Genomic DNA, 19,937 nt, shown 5'->3' on the forward strand with positions numbered 1-19,937 from the left:
TGTGCAGTGCAGGTACCTCAGAGACTGTATATTTTGGATGAATTAAAGCTAACTGGAATTGAAGCTGCTTCTCTTTTGTCGCCTGTGGACACGACTCTTTGTTCAATTGAAAGGAACCTGCAGATTGCTGCGGTTTTAGGTGGTGTTACTGCTTGGAACGCCTTTGAACTTAGCCCCCAGCAACTCTTTTATATCTCTTTGGGATTGTTGTTATTGTGGACATTGGATCTGGTAACTTTTTTTTTCTTTCCTTTGTCAAACTTGAGAATTTTTTTTCCTACATTAATGGTAGAGGCTTATGAAAATATTGTTCATGGACTGAGTCACTGTATTAAGTTTTTGTGCTTAGAGAAATGCTTTGAATCATTTAAACAATGTGTTAATATGTGGCTTCTAACAGATTTCTTTTGGTGGAGGAATTTCCGGCTTAGCTCTTGATACGATTGGCCATACCATCAGTTAAAAGTACCACAACCAGGTTATTCAAGTAAGCACATGGTTCATTTTCTCGTTTCCTGGAGCTAATACGTGTAGTCTTATTGGATTTTTTTTATCTTTAAATGTATATATATGGTAGATGTTTCCTTAAAGGTGGCCTTTTCTAGTTTTCTTCACACTTTAAGTTTTTGCTATCCTTGAGTTGACCATAAGATCAATTTTCAACTGCAGCATGAAGCTGGACACTTTTTTATTGCCTACTTGCTTGGCATCCTTCCAAAAAGTTATACACTTTCAAGTTTAGAAGCTTTGTGCAAAGAAGGGTCTCTCAATGTTCAAGCAGGAAATTTTTTTTTTGACTTTGAGTTTGTCGAGGAAGTAAGTTATTCTCACTATGACCTGTTGAGTTCTCTTCCCTTTAACACTCTCTCTAAACTATCATGTCTTACTGTCTTAGCTTGTCCAACTAGCTTATGCTTTAGTATGTTTGAACGCCTTTTTCGTGCTTATTTTTTATGAGCTTTGTTTGCTTGATTTTGAAATTCTGAATCAATTTGTGACTGTAATTTGCAGACCAACACAGGGAAAATGTCATCTACGGTATGGTCTCTTCTTGGTGCAAGCTTTTATGAGGCTCCCTTGTACTTAATTTTCTCTGGAGAAACCTCATGTTAATTAAAAGGAAACTACTTATGATTATGACAGTATTATGTCTTTGATTAGATGCTGAACATATTCTCATGTATAACATTGACTGGTTTAGCAACAGAGTACTTATTATATGGATATGTAGAAGGAGGTTTAGCTGATATTAACAAGGTTCATCCTACTAATCTATCTAGTCATTTCATTGATTTAACCATCATGTCTTAGATTCTCCAATTGGTCTTGAAAGTCCCTCCTTTAGTGAACAAAGTGCCCCCGATTTTACTGTTATGCATTTCTCATTCCTTCATGAACACACAGTAAAATTCTGTTTGCCTAAATTAAACAGATGCTGTTAGCCTAAATCAAACTAACTCATAAACCTTGATTTTATTGTGCTATTGGGGTTTATTTCTGTTTTTTCCTAATGTTCAAATTTTTTTTTTCCTTCTGAAAAGTTGGATGGCATGCTCAAGAGCTTGGGGTTCACACAGAAGAAAGCGGATTCACAGTTGAGATTGGCGGTCCTGAATACTATCCTTCTCTTACCCCGCCATGAAGAAGCTCGAGCGAAACTTGCTGATGCCATGTCTAACAGGATGTATGTGGGCTCTTACATCAATGTTATTGAGGAAGCTGTTGATGATGAAGACTTGGTACAAAATTTGTGACTTTGTGCTTACTTTGCGGGTTGCATGCACTTACATTAGCAGCCTTCATGCCCAGGAAATTCTTTCTTGCGATGGTATTTTCTTTTAAATTTGCTTGTTATATATTTACCTCTCTGGCATGTTAAAACGAAAACCATTCTCAACAAAAAAAAAATACACGCTTTCTTCATTTTCTCTTCCCCTGATCACTGATGAATCAATCTTATTTGGTAGTTCATGTTTCGTCACCTTACTCTCCTTAATACTTTGTACTTAGAGCTCTTGCGATGGCCCTTTTTTATATTTCATGTTTCCCATTGATTATTTGCATCCAAAAAATCAAGTTTTAGTTAATAATATTTGGATTTAATGGTGAGATCAAGGGCTCAAGTATTCTCAATTGCAATTATATTTGCTGCTACATTTTGCAATGGTGATCGTGGTGCTCTTGAACTCAAGACACAGGTAATAATCTATAATTATATAGGTGAGGGAATTGACCTTACTTTACACTGCAAATTCAAGGATGACGATCTTGGAGAAAAAGTGGTTATCAGTATTTTTTTGAGTCATTAATGAACCACTTTGAGGAGGTTATCAGTATTTTTTTTTTTTTTGCTCATACCTAAAATAACTTGGATAGCTGTTTTTATTTCCTCTTTTGGGTACGAACTTGTGTGAGCATAAAATATAAATTTTGCTACAAGATTGTGATCACTTGTTCTAAGCAATTGTTTCTCTTCTTTCATTCTTCTTTCTGCTGTCTTTTGAACTTTCTTGTATAATTGTTTGGTGAATTATTAGTTAATGAAAAATTAATGTCTGAGGTACTATGAGAATTTTTCTTTTGAATTTATGAAAGCAATTTTGCTACTGATTGTTTCTTAATTGCTTGAACTTCTGGAATAGGGGAAATCAAAAGGAAATGTTCTCTTAGTTTATAGGAACAAACTAGCATCCTGTTGTAACTCATCACGAGAGAAGAGAGAGACAGCACGAGCAACCAATGCTACTTACTGCCACCGAATAGCAGCAAAGTGACGATGAGTTACAACACACTGGTTTCATGGAGCTTCTTATGGGAAATGAATCACCGTTAGCCAATGGGTGTAGATCTCCATTATGACAGTGGGTGTAGATCTCCATTATGACCGAGGCAGAAACACAGCCACAACCACCAACACAAGACCAGGACAGCTAGTTAATTAAATGAAATGCAAGAAAGGTCGATCAGAGATAAGTCGGGATTATTTAATTTTTTTTGGACGAAAATTGTAATATTACAGCCTTTTTTAAATGAAAATTTGTAACTTAATATATATGTTAATGTTTCTATATCAATTTAATTGAAAAAAATGCAACAAATTTTATTTATTTATTTTTATTTTTTTGGGGTATTTTTGGCACCGGTTTTGACCAGAACTGGTGCCGAAAGTTTTTTTTAAATTTTTTTTGAGACTTTTGGCACCGGTTCAAAGCAAGAACCGGTGCCTAAAGTGGGGTTTTTTTTGCACCGGTTATTTCTTTGAACCGGTGCCAATAGTATTGAAAAAAAAAAACCGCGCCATGGTAGTTGGCACCGGTTAACCGGTGCCAAATCATATAGTTAGCACCGGTTAACCGATGCTAAATGCTTTAGTTGGCACTGGTTTTGAACCGGTGCCAAATTTTCATGGATTTGGCATCCCTCAAATACCCAACGGTTCAAAACCGGTGCCAAAGGTGGGGTTTGAACTGGTGCCTTTTTATCTTTTTCGTCTAGTGTTTGCCTCTTGGCTTTTGTTTTATTTTCATATTTTTGATTTTAGGTATTGATTTGTAAAAAAGGATTTGAATCATCATCGACTATCGTATTCTAGGGTTTATGGAGGTGATGGTGGTTGTGACGGTGGTCGCGGTATCCATTACGACACTTCGATTTCTAGGATTTCAGATTATAACTAAGAAGAGATTTAAGACTACCGCTCCTCTCCTCACTGCCACGTGCACGGTATTCTTTCCCTCTTCTCTCTTTAAGCTAAAAAATTAATGAAGTGTTTGTCAATGTTCAAGGAAGATTTCAGCCTGATTTTGCAATTCCGATCCCTTCTTGTTTTAATTTTGAAATTAATTACTTCTTAATTGCTATTTTAATGCATAAAGTTTCGATCTTAATTTCATATTCTGTGTAAGCTTGGGTGGGTTGCTTTAGAGTAAAGGGAGAAGCTTTATTATTAAGATTGCTGGGATTTTTATTTATTTTTTTTCTTTTTGGAAACTTTAAAGGAAAGATCAAGCATAGCTTGATTAGTATGTTGAAAATACAATATCTTGTTTAACTTGTAAATGTGTGATGAAAATAAGCGTATTTTATACAATATTACATGTTCTACTCATCCATCATGTATGATAAATATGATTTGTATAATGACTTTTCTTATTTTAACTTGCAGATTATGATTTGTTAAATTTGTGTTTCTGTTGTATATAATAATATGTTTTATAGTTCAGAACAACACACACAAACACAGTAGTTTTCAATATTAGCTGTATTGTTCTCAGCTACTTCATAATCAAACAAATCTATATTAGTTTACGTTGTATCAAAAGCAAATATTCAGGACATATAAACAGAACAACAAGAATAAAAGTTTACAACGGTAACAATAAAAGAATAGATCAATATGGATTTGAACTCTGACAACGTCTACTTTGACCTTCAAACCCTACATATGCTGAAAATGTACCACCCTGCTTACAGTGGCAATCTGTGAATCATAAGGTACAATTTCACAAGAAACTATTCATGTAACCACCTCTATTTTCAACACATGAAGATAAGTGCCCAATGGTACAGTTCATGCACAATAACTGTACCACTACAACATGTTTAAACAACAAATACAACAAGTACATTGCAATGCATTAATCAACCAGTTGAATCAATTACATTACAAGTGATTGGAACCTGATGTACCAGGGGTACCTAATACACTTGCAAAAAAACCCACCAGAATTTGTTCCCCTAACAGAAGTGAAGTACCCTAAGGAACCATCCACATCCCTCATTTGAATCCCTCCAACCGATCGTATATAGTCATTTGTTGACAATGACATATTGTTATATGCCGCCGCAACTTGCTTCTTTGCTGCATTTTTCGCCCTAGCAGCCTTTTCTTTTCCCTTTTTCTCTGTGCAAGATGGATACCTCACGTAGGTTATACGATGGGCCTTCTTCTTGGGCAGCGGTGGATCCTTAATCACTGCCGGGACGGATCCATCACAACTCCCCACAAACCCACTAACTGGTGTATGGATTCTATTCCGCAACCCAGATGCATGTGTGGCTGGTGTATTTGTACAACCAGGCCCCTTGTTGAAAGCCATGGAAGAAGGCGTCCGAACAACACCTTGTACACCATCATCCTTACCTTCGTTTTCATTATCCTTACCTGCCTATTCCTGTCTTTTGGCAACCATTGCCAACACTTCATTGACTCTAAGGTCCATCAATTGCAACAACTCTGCCACAGCCTCAACACCCTCCTTACAAGCTGAAGCCTTTGAGTAAATAGGTTCATACATCCCCATCAATTTGTGATATTGCCTGGCTTCATCGGTTTTAAGTGGATCATGGTAAGCTACTTTCACTCGTGTGTGTTTGCTTTGAATATCCTTCCTCCAACGACGTAGAATATACTTCTCAGGAACAATGGAAACACCACAATGGTCATACACATAGATCATATGTCGACAAATGATTCCATGAAACTGAAAGTGTTTACACTCACAACTTGCTTCATACGTATTACTGTCATAGCACACCCTATAGCATCTTCGAATCTTAGTCATAGATTCTTTCTTTGCATATTTTTGCTTGATCCACACTCGGTCGTCAATAACAAACTCAACTCAATTCTTACCAACTTCATAGTCATCTAGGCGACGCACGTACAACATTCTTTTGCACTCCCGCTAAACTTCTTTAAATTTGGCGTCCGTGTAACACTTCCGGAACACTTCCTCTGCTGGGAAATTGGTAGCTAAATTCCTAACATACCGTATTGTGTTGGAGTCCGCAATTCTTTCTGACTCTGCCCTTATCTGCATTGCATCGCAATATCGAAGCACAAATTCAGACAACGTTGTATGCTTGTCAACATAACCATTGAAAAAGTGATTGAAACTTTTCGATCGTTGGGTCGTTTTCATCCCGGTCCAGAATAAATGCTTCAAATACGCTGGGATCCACATGTGCCTTTTTTCTCATACAACCCTACATTTCAAAAAATTGCAATTACTGGCTTATCTAAAACCAAACAAACCTCATACACCTGGACTCCTGTGAATGGTACATTCACTGTCTCCGAAATATGCCAAAAATAAGAAAATTAGTAAAAAATAACATTCAGTGGTACAAAAGTCTACCACTAAACCTGCTCCTGCTCTAAGTAAGAACTGAAACAACTTCTAGTCCCCTGCACATAGCCAGCTACACAACCTCTGCATACTCTAAAAAATCACTAACAATCACAAAAAAAAAAAAAAAAAAAAACAGAACATATGGAAGTGTAGTACCTTCAAGCCAACCATTATCTCCTAGTTTTTAATAATCAGTTGCGTCTACCAACGATCTACAAATTCATCAGCATCTAAACTAACATAAATGATATTTTCAAACTCATCCTTTACAACTTCATAGTCCTCATGCTTACCAACATACCTCCCAAACTTCTAAAGTATGTGCCACATGCACCACCTAAGGCAACTCTCAGGCATAATCAAGTTTACAACTTTCATAATCGTCGGATCTTGATTAGTTAGGATTGAGGTAGGAGCTTTACCCCCCATGCAATGTAGCCAAGTCCTCAACACCCACTCATACATCTCCGCCGTCTTCCGAGAGATCAATGCACACCCAAACAAAATACTCTGCCCATGATGGTTCACACCGATAAACACAGCAAAGGGAAGGTGAAATTTGTTTGTCAAATACATACTGTCAAAACACACAATATCTCCAAACTCCTCATACGCAGCTCTATTCCTCGCGTCTACCCACACAACATCTTGTAATGCGCCGTCCTTCCCAAACCGACATAGATGGAAAAAATTCTTATTCTATCATGCCATTTGCATCACCCTTAGTAAGCTCAAGTCTGATTTTCTGAGCCACTGCATTCTCTAAGTCTCTTTACGTAAATGTCATCTCCTCCACTCCATTACGCTCTCGAGCATAACAACTGTACATTTGGGATACCTTCACCTTAGACTTCTTCGCCATATGCACCTACTTGACCAAGTGATTGTTTTTCACCATTAACTCATGCTTCCGGTACATCGCTACATCCTTTGACTTTCTCGGAGTAACAATGTGACCTTTGTGCTCCAAATTCAGCCTTCGAACAACCCAGCTCCCTTCCTCATTAACACTGGCATACAACTCCACTGGACAACCACACTTTTTAGTCTTCCATTTTTGAACTATCTCATCATCTTGCAACAACCCTTCCTTCAGTGCATCCCGTTTACACTTCCTTGAAGCATAACCATAATAGTCACAAGTTCACTTAGCATTCCTTCTCTCCTTACAACACTTTCCCTTTTCCAATTCCTTCTTCACATCCACCCACCCATAAGCAACCCTTAATATACCAAAACCCTTTTGTCTAGCATAACTCCAGAAATAGGTATCCAACTCATCCCAACCCCCAAATACCATGCCCAAAGTTGGGGGTGGTACTTCCTCTTCCACACCAAACACAGTGTTTACCATTATCGTGTTCTTCTTTGGGGTTATGAATGAGGAACCTTCTACACTAGCCCCATCAAACTCCCCTTCAACACCAGGCACAACTTCATCTTTCTCATAATCTGCCCCTTTATCCTCAACCTCCAGACCTCCCCCCTCTTCAACCTCCTGCTCATCTTCTACTCTATATCCATCATCACTCTCTAATATCTCCTCATAAACAAATACTTCATCCTCTCCACCATCTTCATATCCATCACCGATATCCACCTAATTCACATACAGAACCATGACTCATTCTAGATAAAGCATTACAACAAATAACCAATAACCAAATCATACACAAAAACACCAAACCCAACATACTATATCATCACATAATTCATAACAAATCAATCCAACCACAACAACTTCCCATGCAAACCCACAATCCCATCACTATCAAGGAAAAACCACAAGCTTAATACTTTTTTTCCCTTCTTTGACAACAACTAGTTCGAAAAAACACAAGCTTTTTATTTTATTTTTTTTCATTTTTTACACCAACAGGTTCTAAAATAAATTAATTACACTAATAGAATTAGGAGATACTCATCCTTTACTCCATTCCCATTCTAAAAACAACACATTCCCAAAAATTATAATACAAACAACAAATTTCATCAACTCATGTACAATACCATTTTACCCAAATAATAATGAACAATCAACATTCATATCAAAGATTTTCTCAATTAAACAATACCAATTAGCCATATACTGACTCAATTACATGGATTGAAGTTCAAATAAAATTTACAACGAATGGCCCTAGCCCTATTATTCTAATTAAAAGACTCTACATTTCATAATTACCCACTTCAAATACTCAATTATAACCCTCAATTTCAAAAAACAACACGGACAAAGGTAAATACTTACATTCTCAGCGTCAAATTGCAATTCCCTTGCCCATCCATGCCGGACTTTGCCATCTTCCACCAATGTTTTGGCTAGATCGACACCCAAAATGTGGCCTAACTGATTTCTCATCACTATAATCTACTTTACTACTATTTATTTGCAATTTGGTCTTTAGAATTGAAGAATATAAGAACAGTGATGTCACCATTGTTCATGAGCTTCCATTCCCCATTTTTTTCCCTACATTTCCAATTCCCGCTTCTTTTTTTCTTTTTTCTTCCCCCGCTTTGCTTTTATTGTACCGTTACATGTGGGCCCACTTTCCTTTACCAAACTTCATTTTATTTTCACAATTGCCATCCTATACACCACTATTCCCATAGCTACTATGCGCCAATAGTTATCCTGCCAAATGAATCTAATTTTAACATAGTGAGTAGTGACCTTTATATTCATCACATTGACCCGTGTATTAAAACTCTTAATTATTATAAAACTATTTATGTCTTATATATATGACCTTTATTACAATTTAATACCTTTTATTTTAACATAATAAACTTTGTTTTCATCATATAGTATTTTTTATAGGAATAATTGCCATGATTAATCCCAACTTTGCTCCGTCCGCCAATATTAATTCCAACTTTCGTTTATTTTTTATTAATCTCAACTTTATACCCAATCTGCCCAAAACGCTCCCAAGTGACTTGCAACCAGTTAAGCAAGTTACCATTTGTGAGTTGGACTTTTTTTTTTCCACACGTGTCAATATTTTATTGGCTGAAAAAAAGGAGAAAATAAAAAAAAATTAAATTAAAAACCCTAAAACTAACTAGCCACTCCACCACCACCACCGGTAACGGCCGCAGCACAGCCCAGCCCCTGGCCTACACCTTCGACTACCGAGAAACCTACCCTTCCCTTTCTCCAGTCCTTAACCGACCGTTACCCACAAAAAATAACCGCCTCTCCCACAAACGACCACCAAAATTGGCCTCAAACGGCCGAAATCGGCCGGCTTTGGGCCTGAATGGTTGATTTCAACCTTAAATCGGCCGATTTTGGCCGTTAGTGGCCAATTTCGTGGCGGAATCGGGGGAGGGGAAGCCTAGAAGTGGCAGAATCAAGGGAGGGGAAACCTAGGACTGGCGAAATTGAAGGAGGAGAATCCTAGAAGTGTTGGAATCGGGGGTGGGGAAATGGTCAGAGATGGCAGGGATGCCGCCTGCCTTCTGGGTTTGGTTTTAATTTTTTTTTTAAATTTATTTAAATTAATTTATTATATTTTTTTTTTAAAAAAATTTAACGAATCAGGTGCTGCCACGTGTCTAATAACTTGCTACATCAAGTTAGATGACCGGTTGGGTGTAATGAGAGCGAATAAGTATAAAGTTGGGATTAATAAAAAATAAACGAAAGTTGGTATTAATATTAGCGGACGGGACAAAGTTGGAATTAATCATGTCAATTTTTCCTTTTTTATATTAATATAGTGACTTTATTAGAAATATCAACATTTAAACATAGTGACGTTAATGTTAGTGCGTGGTCCATCTATTTAAGAGTTTATAAGGTGAGTTGCTATATGTACTTGGTTAATTAATTTTCTAGTTGCTACCACACCTATCCACAAATTAGGTGATATCGTTTTCAATCATAAGTCTAAATAAGTTGTACCGTTTACTTGTCAAATAGTAAAATTGAAATCAAAGGTGGCAATGTAACGTACATATAATATCCACGTACTAAGTTTATGTTATGAGACTTAGATTTACATAATTGTACTAATTAACTTGATTGCCTTACTAAAATTTATTACCCTTATTCAATTTTTTTTTCACCCTCTTTTAATATCCACCACTATTAATTATAGTACTGTTAACCTACTTTGGGCCCCTCATTTTTTCGTATATTATTGCCTATATATATATGTGCTACATTTTTATTTATTTTTTGTATACCAAACCTAAAGAAGAGTTAGTTAAATTCACAAATAGTTCTACAAGTTAATTAGCTTGTTTCCTAGGGAAGTAATGAAAATGGCCTATTCAAAGGCTTTGCTGCTTGCCCTTATTGCTGTGACTCTTGTCATATGCTCAGCTCGTCAGTTGGCTGAATCTTCCACCACTGAGAAATCACGTGAGTTTCTATTGCCTTCTAATTTCTATTTTACGAGTATCCAACTAGAGCACTTAAAATATCATTACTTTTTTTTATAATCTTTTAACAGTTTTGTACATAATTTGAAATTAAATGCACACATTGGATGTATTTAAATCTCGTTATTGCATATGCAAGGAGCCAAGCATAACCTTGTTTTGATCATTAGGGTTTTGGAACTTGCATGTCTAAAGTACATCATTTGTATACTTTTTCAAAATAAAGTTTATATCTTTTTAATTTTTTACTGAGCGGATAGTAAGTCTTAGTCGCATTTATTTTTATTTTTTTTTCCTCTCTCCGTAGTGTTTTAGTTTTACAGCAAATTATAAGATTAGAAAAGAATGTCATCAATGTACTAATAAAATAATGCATATATTTCTTATTTTTCAGAGTCTGTGGAGGAGTCTAAGTATGGACACTATGGTGGCGGCCACTATGGAGGACATGGTGGCAGTCACTATGGTCATGGTGGACACGGCGGTCATTACCCGCCCAAAGAAGAGGAGTCCGTGGAGGAGTCTAAGCATGGACACTATGGACATGGTGGTGGTTATGGACATGGTGGTGGATATAGCCATGGTGGTGGTTATGGACATGGTGGTGGATATAGCCATGGTGGTGGTTATGGACATGGTGGTGGATATGGCCAAGGTGGCGGTTATGGACATGGTGGGGGATATGGCCAAGGTGGCGGTTATGGACATGGTGGGGGATATGGCCATGGTGGCGGTTACGGACATGGTGGTGGATATGGCCAAGGCGGTGTTTACGGACACGGTGGACATGGTGGTCACTATCCTCCAAATGAGATAAAAACTTCCCAAGAACAAAAGGGTAACTAATAAGTAATGGCTATAAAATGTGCGGAGTGTCGATATTATTATATGTGAATAATGTACTGATCAAAGAGTTGGGTATTATCATGTTTTTTCTTGTAGTTGGTCATGTACTGATCATCCTTTCATGTACCATTTATAATTTCCAAATTATCCAACATTAAAATAATAAAATTAGACGTTGTATTTGAAGTTACATGCATGTTATATATTTTTTTTTATCTGAATTTTTGTTCATTACTTTTTGTAATAACATGTCGATTGTTATTATCGTACGATTAGAGTAACGTCGTTCTCCTAGAAGAATTCGTTGACTTTCTCAACGATGTATTATTATGTCTAACCTTGCTTAGTTATTGGACTACTTACGATCATACTTCCTCCGTGTTTAAATAAATGAAACGTTTTCCTTGTGCATGTATGTTAATGCAACACTTTAACTAATAATATTTGTAATCATCAAAAAGTAAAAATTATTACAAGTGAATATTAATAAACTATTCATTGAGACGGTTCTAACAAGTACCCACAAGACTATATTTATTTTTATGTATAAATCACAAATATTAGTCAAAGTAAATTAGATGAATAGTGCAAAAAGTTAAAACATTTCAATTTTAATTATTTAAACATGGAGGAAGTATCATAAATAATTAATGGATTTAATAAATCATATGGTAGGCGTTTCTGGTACCTTCAATAAGTTTTTGTTGTAAGCATATTTGAATTCTATTGGATAAACATAATCATTCCATCTTTCAATTTAATTTTGAACTTAATTTGATACCCATAAGAATATAGGTAAGTAACATAGTCTATTCAAAAGCTCTATTTATAAATGTTCGATGAAGATTAATACTCCCTCCGTTAATTTTTAAGTGCAACTTTAGGGGGTTTTACGGTTCACGAGGCAAAACTTGATGATGATGATTAATGTATTATAGGGGTATGTAATTAAGGTGGAGAGAGAATGTTTGGATAATTAATCAACCACCTACTGCCACCACCAAGACCGGAGAACACCACCGCCGCCTTCACCAACACCACCGCCGCCTTCACCACCACCACAACCAACCCCACGAAAGCACCACCACCCTCACGAAAACCCACCACCCCCACGAAATCACCACCGTACCACCCACAAAAAACCCAGGCCACCACCTCCAAACAACCCCACGAAACCCAAACCCACGACCACCCACCAAAACCCACCCACCAAAACCCAAATCCACGACCATCCACCAAAACCCATCAACGGAACCACGAGAACAAACCCACTGAAAACGACAACCCACGAAAACCAACCCACCAGAAATTAAACCCCCAATTCGAACCCAAAACCACGACCCACACCGCCTTCACCAACACCACCGCCGTCTTCAACGCAGGCTTCACCACCACCAGTACCACCCCCACGAAACAACCACCACCCTCGCGAAAACCTACGAAATCGCCGGTTGAAGTTGAAGAGAGAGAAAGAAGATCAATGGGGGAAGATGAGGATGACAGAGGAGAGAGCAAATATGGGGGAAGATGAGATGAATGTCTCTTGTTTTGAAAGAGGAGAGAGAAAAAATGGGGACAGGTGAAAATGAAGATGAAGATGAATGAGGATGGTTTTGGGTTTCTTGAATTGAAGATGAAGAGTTGATGATTTAGATTGGGTTGGTTGGGGTGAAAATTGGGTGAGAATTAGTGATTAATAATATCTGATTATAGTTAGTAAATTGTGTTTTAATTTTTTAAATGAGGGTAAAATTGACATTTAACTAGTTTTTTTTTTACTAAAAGAGGAAAGAAAATAGAAAGTTGCACATAATGCTTAGCAGACCAAAATAGTAAAAGTTGCACATAAAAATTAACGGGGAGTATATTGATGAACATATAGCCAGTTTGGTGATTCATGTTACAAAGGTGTAAATTAAGTAAACAAATTCCCGATTAAAAAATATTTAATAAAGTTCTCAAATAATATTCAGAGATGTATAAAGTTCTTTAGAATATAATCTTACAAATAAATAATGTATGGAGATGATAAGGTACATGTTATTTAAAAGGATTTGATTTAATAACCTGTTAAGGATATTTTAAAAGGAAAATGGGGCAATGTGTTTTGAGGTGCACAATATGCTAGAAAGGCCATGTGTATATAATCTAGATGTATTCAAACCAATTAGTCAAAGCAATACATCCAAAGTACTTCTTCTATTCTTTTTTTATTGTAATATTATTTTCACCCTTGTTAAAATACATATTATATTAGAATAATTTGTCAAAAAAAACCTTTTAAATGCCTCATTTTGCAAGAAAAAACCTTTTAAACAATTCTTTGTTTAGAAAAACCACCACGATCACTTTTTTTGTTTAATGAAACCTGGGCTCTCTTTTCCGGCATTGACTCCCAGTTTCAAACACTTACCCATGAGTTTTCCTACTTGCTGCCACTTATTTTGATAATCGCACTCCCCTTTCATTTTTCCCTCTAATTTTCCCTCCAACGAATTTCCTCTGTGTTCTCTTTCCCCTTTCCTCCATGAATGCTCTGCAACACTATCACATCAAACTGGGTTTCTCTCTCTCTCTGCTCGCCATTAATACTACAACCATAAATTGAGGTAAGAGTAAAATCATCAATTCTATACTCGAAATGGTCAGCAGCATCCCTCACCCCACAATACCACCGTTTCACCACTTACATCCACCGAACCAAACCCTCCTGCCATCAACGCCCAAACCGCAACCCACACCTCAATTCACCACCCAACACTCTCCATGCCACCACCTTCTTTATCCCCACAACAAAAGTCATAATTGATACTGCAACCCACCATTCACACCTCTTTTAGCACCGACCCACCACCAGCCGCCGCACACAGTAGCAACACTGCCCAGCAGCACCATCAATCGAATTCACACCCCCACAAATCGTAGCAACAAGCACCCATTCAGCCCCAAATCGATGACCCATTAGAGCGGGTGCTCTTCATTACGACGCGGGCGCTCCTCAATCATCCAATTTCATCAATTTCGGGCAGAAGCAAGGAACGTCCGCTCCAATAGGTATGGGCGGCCACTCCGTTTATCAGGTCCAATTGAACGGAATTAAAAGAAATTGGACGACTGCGAATAACTTACTCAAATCACGAGTGAGATCGGAGATGATGGTGTTTGATTTGGTGATTATGGTCGTTGATGATGATGATGCGTGGATGATGATGAAATCAGAGCAATAAAGTGAATGAAGAAGAGGGGTGAATTCGAGGGTCTAATTGTTTGCACTACTACATTTTTGATCTATTACAACCCTCAAATCCGTTGCATTAGGCGTCAAAATCCGTGGTATTAGGCCTAAAGCAACGGCCATGTACCGTGACATCTGCTGAAGTTGCAATAGGTCTAATGCAACGTCATATGACACCTAATGCCACGGTATCAATGATCCGTGGCGTTAGATCAATACCTATTGCAACGGCAACATTATTGTCGTGGCAATAGCTATAATACCTAATGCCACGGTTTCCTATACCTAATGCCACGTGCATATAACCTAATGCCACGGTTCCCTATACCTAATGTCACACAATGCATGTACCCTAATGCCACGGTTTACTATACCTAATGCCAATAATAATAATAATAATAATAATAATAATAATAATAATAATAATAATAGTAATAATACAATTAAAATAAGAATTTTTTTTTAAAAAATTAGAATTTTATTAATATGAATTCAAAGTTTGTACATTGTTACCTATAAGGAAAATTACAAAATTAAATTAGAATTTTATTAATATGAATTCAAAGTCTTTGCTTGCTTCTGCTTTGCAGCTCTGTGTGTGCAAGTTGTTGTTCGGGTTGTTCTGGTTTTGTCCAGCCTGCTGCTGGTTGCAGGTGCTGCCACTGGTGTACTGGTCCTGGCTCTTGATGCTGGATTCTGTTGCTGTGGCATTGCTGGTCTTCAGCTAGTCAGCTGCTCCTTGTCTATCTGCTGGTTCAACCACATCCTGCTTTCTCCAGCCTGTTGCTGCTGATATCTGTTATTGGTGCTTGCTGTTCCTGTATTGCTGGTGCTGTGTTGCTGGAATGCTGTTGAGGTGTTGCTGGCGTGGCTTGCTGGTTTTGGCTAGCAGATCCTTGCTGCTGATTATGTCTGCTGCTGTTTCTGCCAGCTGTTGTTTCTGCTGCCCAAGCTACTGTTTCTGCTACTGTTTATTTCACCTACACTAGAAGCCAAAATAAGGAGGTGAAAAAATCAATAGATTTTCTAATTCCTATATTAGTAAAGCACTAGCCCATAACTCCATAAGTACTAACAGAAGATTGAATACCTTCATTACTCTGTCAACCTTAAAGGGAAGAAAGGACACTGAACATGCCTATTATTTGCCAAATGTTGTAACAAAAGAAATAATCTCAGGAAAGGGATTTTATGATGCAAAAATAATGAAGGCCTAACTTGGTATCTTTACCGACAAGAGGAAGTTTATTTGTCTCGCACTCAATTAGATTTTCCTAGCTAATCAAACAGTTATCAAAAAAGAACTAGAGAAATCAAAATACTATATATATAAATCTCAAGGCACGGTACAACAAGTTGTAACGTAATACAATGCAAATGGCATCCCAGTGCAAAAGCCACTGCGAAAGAGAGGCCATAAAAACAAGTTAAATGTTCCCAATCTTATCATACAAAAAGTTCATCACTTTCCTATCAGAGTAACATTTAACTTCTCAGATTATCACTAGACGAAAAAGATAAAAAGGCACCGGTTCAAACCCCCCCTTTAGCACCGGTTAACCGGTGCCAACTACATGCTTTGGCACCGGTTAACTGGTGCCAACTACATGCTTTGGCACCGGTTAACTGGTGCCAACTAATATGGCACGTTTTTTTTTTCAATACTATTGGCACCGGTTCAAAGCAAGAACCGGTGCCAAAAGTGTCACAAAAAATTTTAAAAAACTTTTGGCACCGGTTTTGGTCAAAACCGGTGCCAAAAATACCCCAAAAAATAAAAATATAAAAAAAATAATTTGCATTTTTTTCACTTTAATTGATATGGAAACATTAACATATATATAAAGTTACATTATTTCATTTAAAAAGGCTAAAATATTACAATTTTCTTCCAAAAAAAAATTTGAAGTGTCCAAGGTTTCTGGCTGCTGTGTGTCTTCTGTCTGCACTGGTACTGTTGTTTTGGTTCTGCACTGCTACTGCTGTTCTGCTGCTCTCATGGTCTCATGATATCAAAGTAGACCCGCGAACTTCCATTGTAGCAAAAAGACCTATTTCAAAGTATGACATTTAATTAATATCAAGCCATGTATATTAACCTCAAAAGTCAAGACATTGTTTAATGAAGGTGAATTAAAAAGAGATTATCTGAAAATAACAGGAAGTCAAGTAGTAAGCCAAAGATATGCCTAAGGACAGATAAAATTTGTTTAAGCCCTATTGAACTTATGAAGCATAAGACGAGAAGATGATTGATAGTGTCTAATATATCGCTTTAAAAGTCATACCTTCATTGTTCGCAGGGAACTGGCATTAATGTGATGAATAAAAGAAGTGTACTTCATATGCCTGGGCTCCAAATGACAACTATAGCAATTCATTTGTTCAAATATATCCATTCCAAAAAGAGTGTGTGTTATACACGAAGGGCTGGAGCAATCCCAAGACTGTAAGCGGTTATTTACTAGTGACTCACTGTCAGAACCGCTTGGACCTGAAATAAATGATTGATGCAGGCAAGACATATGTTTAATATCAAGAGAAATTCTGAACTAACACAAACAACTTACCCCACAGAGCTAATTCAATCAATAGTTAAAATTAGCAATGCCAATTGTTATATCACATAATGTTCCTTGTTGCCAGGCTATAAGCAATTTCAATCTTCTATGCCATCTCAAACTGGTGGATACTCTACCCAACCCCATTTTCAAAGGATATAGAATTCATACATGGTCTCCCATATTTTTTTGTATATTCATGTAACTAAATAATTAGTTTTTTCAATTAACTTTACTTATGAGTCTCAATGTGTATATTGTAGGGTTTCGTAGTGACCCGACACTACGCGGAAGGAAACCCCCCAAGACCCGCCCCTTAATTAAAGCAATTAACAAGCATAATAAACTTAATCAAACAAGATTAAGAACAAGAATGATACCTTTGCTGCGTGCTTCGCTCCTGAAGAGCTCTTACTTCAAAATCCCGAAACTACGAGATCTCTGACGGATCGTACCCTCGACCCGACCCGAGCGTCCCAAGTCTTGAAGGTTAGTCAAGACCCGGACAAAACAAAACTATGAGTTTTACGAATCAAAAGTTTACTCTAATTATAAGAGTTGCCTTTTTAATTCCACTCAAGGTTGTGTATTTCCCAATACCATGCCTTTGGTATTTATAGGGAAACGCACCCTTGATTTCCAATCTCCCATCAATGTAAGAGAGTTGGTAAAAATCAACAATTTATTTAATTCCAAATTAAATAAATAATTAACTTAATCACATTGCGACAAGTGGCACAATCATATGCAAATGAGTGATGACCAAGGCTAGGAGGGGGGACCATTTGCCTTGCTCCCCAAAGCCCTTGATTGGTCCCCACATGCATGCACAAGGAAGGCTAGGTGGCTGCCAGCTAGTGCTGCTAGCTAGCACTGCCTTGCTGCCCAGCATCCTAGCTAGCCAGTGCACGCTGGTGCTGGGCTAGGCTGTGCTGGTGTTGGTGCTTTGTGCTAGCGCCTGGCGCTACTAGCACATTGTGCTGGCCCTGGCCCCAGCATCCCACGCACCACACGCATCCCCGCTGCACCTTTCACACATGCTCGCATAGCCAGCATGCGTGCTGCTAGCGAGCCACGTATGCTGGCCCTTTGCCTCGCACCATACGCATCAGCCTCGCAGCACCTCTCGCACACGCACATGCACTAGCATCTCATGCACACCCACGCATCCCCTAGCATCCTTAGTGCGTAGCGATGCTAGGCTGCTGTGTGTGGCCTAGTAATGTCCTGGCGCCCAGGCCCTGGCACACGCATGGTGGGCTGCTTGGTGCTGCCATGCGAAGGCTAGCACGCAAGCCAGCATGCATGTTGCGATGGGCTACCTGGTGCGCCTATTGCTTGCGATAGGCTGCCAGGTGCTCCTGGTGCACCTAGTGCTTTCGATAGGCTGCTAGGTGCTCCTGGTGCGCCTAGTGCTTGCGATAGGCCAGCGATGGTGCGCCTAGGCTGCGATGGTGCACCTAGCACACCTGTGCTTAGGCTTGCGCTTAGCCATGCTAGCTTTAACTAGCCTAGCATTCACATGGCTAGGCTAGTGTGGTGCTAGGGCTATGTTCATACTTGTCGCTTTGTGATTTTGTGACGCTCGGTCTCGACGCCCTAGGCTCGATATCATTAAATCCGACGTTTGTATTCGTAAAATTCTGTCGACTCATTAAATCCTTTCGGATTAATTTGTCGTCTCGGATCGGTGATTCGATTGGGTTCGACCCGAAGGGTTCAGTTAAGATTAAGTTGTAATATCAATTGTACCTCGATATTACTGATCGGAAGCGGCCTTCACCTAGGCATTCCGATCACTTGATCTTACTGAAGAATTAACTCTGTAATAATTCTGAACCCTCTATCGGAAGACTACACTTGTTGGAAGGACACCATTCCTTTTAATCTCCCACTTGTCCTTCCGGACAAGTGTGCATATAGTGTATATCCCATTTCCTATGTCTCTTAATATTTCTTCGTGAACTATAAGGTAAGATTCATCGTCATCCTTATTACGTTCAGATATGTTTCTCGATCTCCGAGTTTGATTGTCAATAAGCAAATGATTTCTAAAATCCATCTGAGCACGGCCATGCATTTTCACAGTCTCGCTCTTCGAGCGGCCATGTAAACAACAAAACATTTTCCCTATTGTCAATAGGGGGACAATCCCAATCTTGCATTGTAAGTTCCTCTTACTAAGAGGACTTAGTCTCCCGAGTGTTCCCGTTATGATCCCCAGTTACGGTAGACGTTAGGAAACATCAAAGAGTCTAGTACTCAAACAAGAAAACTTCACAATACTCATGGTCGGAGGAAACAGGTTCCAATAGTCATAATGAGAAATGTACTTATGACAATTTTGAAATTTCTTAAAGTACTTCTTATCCAGTACAGTTCGAAAATGTACCTGTGCAAATGATTTATAACTGTCACGTCCTCGCAGCACAAGAAACGGTGCTGTAAATCATACTACACACTAATCTATGGCGGTCATCAATCGTCTATTTGTTAGATGACCTCGATTAGGGATTATTTTCGATTTAAATATTCAATGTTCACTTAACAGGTGTTTCTTTATCCAAGACATTGTCTTGATACCCTGTTTTGAATATTTCCGTAAATCAAATGGACTCATTATTTAATTCTAAACCACAATTAAATAGTAATGGAGTGAATGATAATTTTGCACAAAAATTAATTACTCCATAAATAAATGGTTTCAATACAGTGTCTTACAATAAATAATCTATTTAATTAAAACACATGTACAGGGAATTTCAA

The 19,937-nt window shown here is 38.0% G+C and overlaps 2 protein-coding genes and 1 pseudogene across 2 annotated transcripts; 2 read left to right on the top strand and 1 right to left on the bottom strand.

The window, feature by feature from the left end:
• Positions 1-3,053, top strand: LOC110698155 (annotated as a pseudogene).
• A 2,115-nt stretch (positions 3,054-5,168) lies between these two features.
• LOC110698156 (protein FAR1-RELATED SEQUENCE 1-like) lies at positions 5,169-5,564 on the bottom strand. Its single transcript, XM_021875563.1, has one exon. It carries the CDS (start codon positions 5,562-5,564, stop codon positions 5,169-5,171), a length of 396 nt encoding a protein of 131 aa, XP_021731255.1.
• Positions 5,565-10,312: 4,748 nt separating this feature from the next.
• Positions 10,313-11,578, top strand: LOC110697959 (cold and drought-regulated protein CORA-like). The gene is made up of 2 exons (XM_021875355.1): positions 10,313-10,509; positions 10,924-11,578. Exons 1-2 carry the CDS (start codon positions 10,404-10,406, stop codon positions 11,373-11,375), a joined length of 558 nt encoding a protein of 185 aa, XP_021731047.1. The 5' UTR covers positions 10,313-10,403; the 3' UTR covers positions 11,376-11,578.
• The last annotated feature ends 8,359 nt before the right edge of the window (positions 11,579-19,937 follow it).

This window comes from Chenopodium quinoa, unplaced genomic scaffold (assembly GCF_001683475.1).
Source record: "Chenopodium quinoa cultivar QQ74 unplaced genomic scaffold, ASM168347v1, whole genome shotgun sequence".
Lineage (NCBI taxonomy): Eukaryota > Viridiplantae > Streptophyta > Magnoliopsida > Caryophyllales > Amaranthaceae > Chenopodium > Chenopodium quinoa.

Coding starts and splice junctions, on each gene's coding strand:
- LOC110697959 (XM_021875355.1), top strand. CDS start 10,404: ATGAAAATGGCCTATTCAAAGGCTTTGCTGCTTGCCCTTATTGCTGTG. Junction 10,510..10,923: donor TTCCACCACTGAGAAATCAC/GTGAGTTTCTAT, acceptor CTTATTTTTCAG/AGTCTGTGGAGGAGTCTAAG.
- LOC110698156 (XM_021875563.1), bottom strand. CDS start 5,564: ATGACTAAGATTCGAAGATGCTATAGGGTGTGCTATGACAGTAATACG.